Source organism: Phaethon lepturus, unplaced genomic scaffold (assembly GCF_000687285.1).
Source record: "Phaethon lepturus isolate BGI_N335 unplaced genomic scaffold, ASM68728v1 scaffold31926, whole genome shotgun sequence".
NCBI lineage: Eukaryota > Metazoa > Chordata > Aves > Phaethontiformes > Phaethontidae > Phaethon > Phaethon lepturus.
In genome coordinates, this window is record NW_010544796.1 from 5,872 (window position 1) to 15,698 (window position 9,827).

A 9,827-nucleotide genomic window follows, 5' to 3' on the forward strand; every position below is an offset into this window, starting at 1 on the left:
TGATCTTATTTTTGATTTAAAAAAATGGCCAATATAATCTAGAAACACCAATCAACAGGATGCTTCCAAAACGCCATTATGCAGCAGCAATGACTGTTATCTACTTCACACTTTAGCTTCTGGCAAGCCGCTACTACCAAATGACAGAAATGCCTATTCCTCTCTGCAACAAACCAGTTTTCCCACCTATGACAGTAAATAGCCACCTGGATCAATATAGGGCTTCATGGAACTATAAATGTCTGTCCTGAGAGAATTAATTTATTTGACTCCAGTTAATTTATGCCTGAAAGCACACAGATCCACAAAGCTGTAACTGCTGAAGAGAGACTGCCAGGTTAAAAGCTTTCAGAAACAAACTATTTCAACCACATAGTTACTAGAAATAATTTAAGTTGAAAGGTTTTGAATTACTTATTTCACTGACTGTAAGCCCTTGTTCTAACTTCCCTCCATTGTGAGACAGGAAAAGGGCAAGTACCTCCCTGGAAGTCTGCGGTAAATATTATGATCACATTCACACAGCTACAGCCTCAAAACAGTAACACCCAAGTCTTTAGCAAGGTTTAAAAATCATGGGGGGACTATGTGGGTTTTGTTTACATTGGTTGGTTTTTTGGGGTTGGTTCGTTTGTTTAAAAGAAGCTGCACATATTTACATTGTTTAAAATGGAAGCCTTTAACCCAAGACTGATCTTGCTGCTATTGGCTACATTCAGCTCTTTGCTGAAAGGGATGAGGAGAGCTGTACAGAGATTGCCACATCCCCCTTCTCTTGTGCTCACTGGCATCCAGTGAACTAGCTGTTCAGAGTCATTGCCAAGCCCTCTTTTCTTTGGGGTAGCATCTGTTGGGTTGTTTTGTTTGTTCAAACTGGTGGCCAGTAAAGAAACTCCTGTCCTGCTGCTCCCACCCTCTTCCCTCCTCCAAGTCCCCCCCAGTTTCTCCCAACTCACTTGCTCTACACAGCACATTTTCCCAGGTTTCTTCTTCTCCCTTAGAAGGATGATTCTCCCCCCAGGTAATCACTTTAGAAGTTTCATTTAAAAAAATGGGCAATATAATCTAGAAATACGAAACAGGATGCTTTTTCAGGATTGCTCAGTCTTACTAGCCACATCCCCACTGTACCTGAACTGGACAATCTCAACACTTTTGGGAGCCCAGAACGCTGCTGTGAGATAGTGTTTTGAGTTCAGTTCGTCCAGGCCTGACCTCAGCTCAAGTTCTTGCTCCCTAAGTATCTTATCTGTTACAAGCAGACTATACTGGGGCTGTCTCCTAGAGCAACCTTTGACCCTGCGTAGAGAAGATGGCCTATCTCAGAACAGTGCAAGGGAAGACAGGATGGATGGCAACTGCTGAACTACACTCATGCTATTGAGAGCTGACCATGCTTTGAAACACCAACCTCCCTGTTACCTCAAACAGTATTTTGAGATATGACTACTGCAGAACACTGAGTGGAAGACAGATTCTGAAAGCAGAGATGCTCAAGTTCATCAAGGTTTGTTAGCTCCAATTCATCTGTCCTGCAGGCCCATGCTGTCCTTCAGACACCCTTGGGTGTGACAGCACCGTGCTTCCCAGGACTCTGCCTCAGATGATTAGCTCAGGCACAGAGCTACCCAATGCAGAGTCACCTCAGGCTAGTGCCAGAATAATACATCCTCTGTAACACAAAGTGCTAAAGCATACAGTGCTGACATACTCATAAAAACTAAAGTCTAACTAAAATTAGAGTAAAATTAGGCAAGTTTGGGAAAAGTTACCCACTTCAACCAAAGGAACAGCAGAGATGAGCAGCGCTTATTTTAAGCATTTATCTTGCTCTGTGTGCTTCCCACTTCTACTGGCTATAGGCTACGTATCTTCCAGCACATATCCTCACCACTTCAACCCTGTCCCTCCTCCTACCTCATGACCATACAATTCTCACTTCTTGGCCAACCTCAATTTGAAGGAAATCAGTAAGTTCCCCATGTGCTGCATTTAGCCTAGAGCAGAGCTACACTCTTCCAGAGGCCAAATAACACTCAGCTCAAATTTGCAAAACACTATCTGGAAATCCCTGTGAGCACAGAAGTGCTTTGGCAATGGCTTAGCACAGCAAAGACTTGCCGGTGTACCTACAGCAACAAAGCTTTACTGGCGAATCCTAGGCCTCATGTGCAATAGGGTGCTCCAGGGCCAAGAAAATACATGCAGGCAACAGCTCCATCTTAAGGAATGGAAATTATAAGCCCCAGTCTGAAAGAGGATAAAAGCAAGCAGTAGAGTGCTAGTACCTGGAATACCTCTGATGCATTGGACCTACTGCATGAGCCACACAGCATTCCCACACATACGGCAAGTCTGAAGCTGCAACTGAACACTGTGCACTCAGTAGCCACATCTACAGCAGAGATACATACTGAGGAACATTCTTGGGCAGTGGAAATCATAACACCTGACCTCATTTTGGCCTGTAACCATTATGACATTCTTAGACAATTCCTGGGACTCTTCAGGGACATTCCCAGCAGGCAGTCTGCAGGTAGCTATGAGCTGTTGGTGCAATCACCTATAACCCTTGCCATCAGCTGATAAGAGTTCAGTAGGCTGGATAAAAATATTATGTATCAGTCTGCTTTGGTACAAGAAGACACACTGGAACATTTAACTTCCTAGCATGGCTGTGGCTTCACTGCTTAGATTTCGTGCAGGCACAGAACTATTAGTACCTCTACAACAGTGCTATTGGAATAGGTTAAATTTATGGAACATCAGGAGACTAGAAGCTGCCAGATTCTTGGGCAGAGAGGCATATGTTGGTGGGAGGCAGAACACAAAGGTAAGATTAAAAAGCTTGCAAACTAAGCATTGTTCCCATTCATTTCCAAAACATTCTAGATAACTGCAAAACATGCCCATGAAGAAGATCGACTACCTCAGGAGGTTCTCTGAACCATACCTGTAAGGATGTTCTTGAAGGCTTCTTCTACATTTGTTGAATCCAGAGCGGAAGTTTCAATAAAAGATAAGTTATTTTTTTCTGTAATAAATAACAAGTGGTTTGGTTAAGAACTTTAATAGCACTTTATTTCACCTTTACTTTGAGGTTTTCAACTTTATTTTTAGGCCAAATCAGCTGGAGCACAGTCTTTTTTAATTTTTATTTCCTCTTACACTCAGAACAACTTGGCAGATCATTCCTTTAGCAGCTGGCATTTCAGCAGCATCACCTTTGACCACTGCCTTGCCATAGCATGATAACATTTTCCTCACTGCAGCCCTTGTTCAGTCAAGCAATACAATATTATTCTCATCTGGCTACATATTACTCCTAGAAGTACCTTCAGCAAGAGCACAGGCATGTTGCTGCAACAGGAATCACAATTCTCCGCTGCAACCCAAAAAAGATAAACAGACCTACACTTTCCTAATCAGACCCCACCTCCAAATCACAATAAAACCTCTAGTAATACAGTCTATTTTCTTCTTTCCTCTTACAATGCAAAAGATCTTTTAATTAAAAGATTATGATTAACACCCAAACATCACACCTAGAATGGTACTGTACCACCTGCCCAGAAATAGGCAAATTTCAGTCATAGACCTTAAACAGCAACACCTGTTCTATTACTAGCTATTTAAAACAGCCTTAGTAGGAAGTCAGGGGCAAAAAATAAGACCTTGAACCAACTGACCACAGTAATGCACTATCTAGAGTACCTACTAACTCATTTTACTTCTCTTATATAACCTTCACTCCTCATTTGTCTGAAAATTTAAAGTGGTTTTACTAACCACAGGGTACATGCACACTAGCAAATTTCAGAAAACATGTTTAAGCAAGTGCTAGTAATATTCCCAGAAGGATTTTAAAGGCTATACATTTAAATTCCACCTCCAAGCCTGATAGCCACATAAAAGTAAGCTGAATGCCCCTAGTCCTATATGGGCAAAAAGAATATTCGACCAGTGCTCTGCAATATAAGAAAGAGAGAGAAGTAATGCAGTGGCAGCAGCTCACATGTTGAGAAACATGAAAACCCACTTGTTTTCTTCCAACAATTGATAATCTCCAAGTCTGATGATCACTGTAATTTAAACTCGATGATGATCCCAGAGTCCTGAGGGAACTGGCTGATGTAGCTGTCAAGCCACTCTCCATGATATTTGAAAAGTCCCGACAGGTGAAGCCCCGGGAGACTGGAAAAAGGGAAATACTGCACCCATTTGTAAAAAGGGTAGGAAGAAGGACCCTGGGAACTACTGACCCGTCAGCCTCACCTTGTGCCCAGGGAGATCATGGAACAGATCCTCCTAGAAACTATGCTAAGGCACATGGAGGGCAGGGAGGTGATTTGAGACAGCCAGCATGGCTTCACCAAGGGCAAGTCCTGCCTGACCAACCTAGTGGCGTTCTATGATGGAGTGACCACCTCAGTGGACAAGGGAAGAGCTACCAATGTTGTCTATCTGGACTTCTCTAAGGTTTTTGACACACTCCCCCACAACATCCTTCTCTCTGCATTGGAGAGATACGGATTTGATGGGTGGACTGTTGGGTGGATGAGGAATTGGTTGGACAGTCACACCCAGAGGGTAGTGGTCAATGGCTCAATGTCCACATGGAGATTGGTGACGAGTGGTGTCCCTCAGGGGTCTGTATTGGGACCTTTAATATCTTCATCAGTGACACAGACAGTGGGATCGAGTGCACCCTCAGCAAGTTTGCAGATGACAACAAGCTGTGGTTGACACACACCTGAGGGACAGGATGCCATCCAGAGGGACCTGGACAAGCTCAAGGAATGGGCCCACATGAACCTCATGAGGTTCAAGAAGGCTAAGCGCAGGGTCCTGCACCTGGCTCGGGGCAACCCCTGGTATCAGTACAGGCTGGGGGATGAAGAGCAGCCCTGCCAAGAAGGACTTGGGGGTCCTGGTGGATGAAAACCTGGACATGAGCCGGCAACGTACGCTTGCAGACAAGAAGGCCAACCGTATCCTGGGCTGCCCCCAAAGTAACGTGGCCAGCAGGTCAAGGGAGGGGATTCTGCCCCTCTACTCCATTCTGGTGAGACCCCCCCCCCCTGCAGTGCTGCATCCAGCCCTCAGCACAGGAAAGACATGGACCTGTCGGAGCAGATCCAGAGCAGGCAACAAAAATGATCAGAGGGATGGAGCACCTCTCCTCTCAGAACAGGCTGAGAGAGTTGCAGTTGTTCAGCCCAGAGAGGAGAATGCTCTGGAGAAACCTTGTTGCAGTCTTCCAGTACTTAAAGGAAGTACTGGATTATAAGTACTTAAAAAAAAGTTTTAAAAAGCTTAAAAACTTAAAAGCTTATAAGAAAGATGGAGACAGACTTTTTAGCAGGGCCTGTTGCGATAGGACAGGAGGTAATGGTTTTAAACTAAAAGAGGGTAGATTTAGACTTGATATAAGGAAGAAATTTTTCACAGTGAAGGTGGTAAAACACTGGCACAGGTTGCCCAGAGAGGTGGTAGATGCGCCATTCCTGGAAACATTCAAGATCAGGTTGGACAGGGCTCTGACCAATGTGATCTACCTGAAGACGTCCCTGCTCCTTGCAGGGGGGTTGGACTAAATAACCTTAAAAGGTCCCTTCCAACCCAAAGATTCTATAATGCTACTAAATGCATCAGTGCTCTGGAGCAGAAACTACACCATCTAAGAGAAGGTTCAGTATTCGTTTGCAGCTGTCTACGTTGATATGTATTCAGGAGAACCAGGCCTCTAGGAAGGAAGGAAAGACATTTTGTCTTGTGATATTTTATATTTATGTTGTGACATTTTCTCTTCTAAACATTGCTTACTGTTTCTAGCATTGCTAGAGGAAGTATTTAATCTTCAGCTATCAGGCAGCTCAAGGACAATGTTTCAAAAACATGTACTACCACTAGATTTAAAAACAACAACAAAAAAACCCCACTCAACCACACACGCTATCTTAAATGCTTTTTTAGGGTCAAAAATAAAACTGGAGGTGAAAGTTCAGTCCTGAACAACAATAACACGATTACAGCTTGCACCAACATCAAGTTCAGAAAGCACCAACCCAGAACACACTGTCTACAGACCTGCAAAAGCCCGGGCCTCATCAGTAGGCACGGCTCTCAGATGGCGGAGGTCACTCTTGTTACCCACCAGCATGATGACAATATTGTTGTCTGCGTGATCTCTAAGCTCCTTTAGCCAGCGCTCCACATTCTCATAGGTGAGGTGTTTGGCAATGTCATAGACAAGAAGAGCCCCAACAGCACCGCGGTAATATCTGAAACCATAAGGCACATTCCTTTACAGAGAGCTCTGTCTGAGTTACACCAACAAACCCAGTATCTGGCTCTTCTATACTGGTTACTACTAAAAAGTTAAAAACATGCCCCGCACTTTGGAAAAAGTTGTACTGTTGTGGGGGTTTTTTTAAATCTAAAACCAAGTTCCAAATGCTGGAATTTTTTTAATGGCATTCCTAAAAAATTCCAACGTATGTAACAAAATGCTGAAAAGACTGTGGAAGCCATGACATTTTTAGTCTGCTAAAACAGTGTGCAAGAAAACTCACAATGCATTTCAGAATCAGTAGTGATAGAAGGTTTTTGTGAAGTTATAACTTATCTTCCTACTAGGAAAGTAGTCCTTCGTAAAATGTCAGTATTTTTTGCTGATCTTTCAAATACTTCCTGTCCCTCTTAAGGGACTCTGGGCTATATTGACACTTATCCACGTGCCCATAATCCAAGAATAGAGTTTGCTCCCTCAGTGCAGGTTTGAGCCCATTTCAACTCCAGCCAAAGGCTCAGGACATCACAAGCCAATCATCAGTTCTATAATGTCCATCTCTCTCTTCCACATAATCTTATCATTTCTCCTCAGCTCCACCAGCACCTGTCCAACATGTTGCTGAACCAATTCAGGGCACCAACTCAGCAGAAAACATTCACTTTTTACTGCTGGTTGGCATTCTGCTGGCTTAGCAAGCTGAACTGGCCTAGTGATGTGTCAAGCAAGAGCTCGTGCCAGCACAAAGGAGAGGCAAGATCACAGGACTACAGATGCACCAATTGTCATTGGCCAAGCCTGTTGTTGAACCAGACTCAGCCAGCAGTTTTTCTGCTAAGCTTGTACAGCAGTAAGAACAATTTAAGGGTCACAAAAAAATTTCTGAAAAAACACACCAACAATTATGGAAAAGATGCAATTTCAAATCACCACTTACACCTGCTTCTGCATTACTTTGTTTTTGCATTCCTTCCCTATAGATTATTCCCTTTGGGCTCCACACTCTTCTATTTTTCTCCCACCTATTCTGCATTACCCTATTTCACCTCAATGAAAAAAGTTCCCCTTACATTGAGTTTAATACAAATGGCTCAAGCTGTGCATGATTGAGAAACAAGTTTATACCTTTAAAAATAGATATATATCTGTAACACTAAAGATTTTCAACTCTCTAATCAGAATATGCCCTGGATAACTAAGCCTGCCAACAGGGTTTTTCTTTTTTCCTCTAAAAGATACTTTTGCCTACTACCTGCACAGAAGCAGATACACCCAGAGGTTACATCTTACGGCACTGTGTGGATTAACAAGGTGCCATACATGAAAGCTTCTTAACACCATTGTTCTAAATAGGGATGTGCCCAATACTGGAGAGTCAGCACTATCACAGTTGCCTTCCTACTTACTGGTTATTCAGCATGCACTCTTGGACCCAATTTTCAGGGCTGTGACTAATTTAAAATCCTTGACATTTCAAGGGAGCTTGTGGCTGCAGACTGTCCTAAAAATACCCTCAATCTCAAGATTGAGGGGACAGTGAAGACCAGAAGTCACTGGCGTTACAGTAAGACACTGTGCCTAGACCAAAACCTGATGCCAAATAGTACTCAGCTTCCATCAGAAATGACACTCATTCCACATAATGAAGATAGCATACCCAGGGCAGGTAAAAAACCCCAAATCACAAGACTTAGAACAAAATTTCCCACACTTCATTTAAGCTGTCATTTTTTCTATAACAGTATCATTAGAATCTAAAAGTTACTTTCATTATATTAATCAAGGAACACAAAAATATTTGTTGTCTTATGACTTGGATGTACACTGAAGTTGGTCATAATAATTTTGTCATGTATCCCAAATATGTTTCATTAATTCTCTACCCATAAGTTTATCTGTACCATCTCTGCTAGAATTCTGCTGTTAGCCTGAGCAAAGACATAGTACTCACGCTGAGGTAATGGCACGGTATCTTTCCTGTCCTGCAGTATCCCAGATCTGTGCTTTTATTGTCTTCCCATCCACCTGGATGCTCCTGGTGGCAAATTCCACCCCAATGGTGCTCTTACTCTCCAGATTGAACTCATTACGTGTGAAACGTGACAGAAGATTACTCTTCCCAACTCCAGAGTCTCCAATCAACACAACTGAAAGAAAAGACATTATTTTTTAAATTAATTCTTCATACCAACATTTACATAGTGCAGTGGTGCTACCTGGCCGCTATATTGCCTTACGAGGCAGGACCCAGGAGTTGTGCAGCCAGATAAACACAGGAGAAAGCTACGCTGACAACACCTCAGACTTTACAACTCATAGCTTGCTTCCCCAGCCCCAAAAACAGCCCCAAGCCTTTCTGTTGCTAGCTGCTCAGTTCCTCAGAGATGGAAATGAGAAACTGCTACAGCAACTGTCAACTGCTAAACATTGCTTTGGAGGCCCCAAGCCACCACCAGTAATTAGAGGTAACTGGATGTCCCTTGCATACTTGACCTTTTGCAGAGGAAGGCTGCAACCCACTTTAAGAACCACTCCAGTCAAGAACATGGCAATGAGCTACCTGTCAAAATCCGGGGTACATTATAAGCCTAGTCTATTTTTATTACAAAAACAAAAAACTACAGTAAGTAAACAATTATTTGCAGTCCCTGTTGGGGCCATATAAGGTGTTTTATTTAAGTAATTTAATTCATAAATATGTTCACCACAAAAAGGGGAAGAGACATTTCATACTACAAACAAGATACAAAACAAAGCAGAACTTCATCCAGCAAAACAAGTTCTAGTAGATTGCATGTGAAGTAAAAGATGAGCTAAAAATCTCTGCCTCCATGCAAGGTGTTGCCTTGTTAACAGAAAAATGTTAGTGCAGAGAGATCTTTAGCACACAAACCCCAGCTTTACCAAAAGGTATTATGAAAATAAAAGGTACATTTTGTAGTAGGAGTTTCCCACTACTTTGGGGCTGAAACTCTCTCAGGCTGCTGCTTCATACCCAGCCACACTAGATCAGGCTCTCCATGAGACCTTCTCATCAACAACTCCAAAGGCAAGATTTGTCCTACTAGGTTCTTTATTATGCAGCCAATGCAACTACACACATTTTCTTAAATCCCTGTATTACTGACTAGAGCAAGAAATAACTAAAGGGAAACAAGACTAAAAGCAATTAAGCCATCCTCCCTTAGTCTCAGCAAATACTGTATCACATATAACTTTGGTATTCAAGCTAACAGTATCCTGGCTTGAGCACAAGGAAGAAAGGTAGTCTCAGTGAGGTTTCTTCAACTTTGGGAATATTTCTTACTTCAGTTCAAAGTACACATTTGTTGATCTTACTCATCCATATGATCTGTTTTTCCTATAGAAAAGCAGACATGGGCAGAAAACATTCCTGATCCCTCCGCAACAAATTTACAGACAACTCTTCTCATTCCACACTTCCAGAATGAGCTCACCAGCATTCTCCCAGCGCCAAGGATCATACGCATCTTTAGAGCTACTACAGATTTTTTTCTGCTTAGGCTATTGTTTC

The 9,827-nt window shown here is 42.6% G+C and overlaps 1 protein-coding gene across 2 annotated transcripts in view; it reads right to left on the reverse strand.

Annotated features, from left to right (window-relative positions):
- Positions 1-8,455, reverse strand: part of RAB11B (RAB11B, member RAS oncogene family) — a 10,640-nt gene extending 2,185 nt beyond the window's left edge. For both annotated transcript variants that reach the window (XM_010288787.1, XM_010288789.1), the window contains exons 1-3: positions 8,244-8,455; positions 6,091-6,284; positions 2,954-3,034 (exon numbers count right to left, since the gene is read on the reverse strand). In XM_010288787.1, the coding sequence (XP_010287089.1) occupies positions 2,954-3,034; positions 6,091-6,284; positions 8,244-8,455 (487 nt within the window). The remainder of the gene's footprint in view (positions 1-2,953; positions 3,035-6,090; positions 6,285-8,243) is intronic.
- Between the last annotated feature and the right edge of the window lie 1,372 nt (positions 8,456-9,827).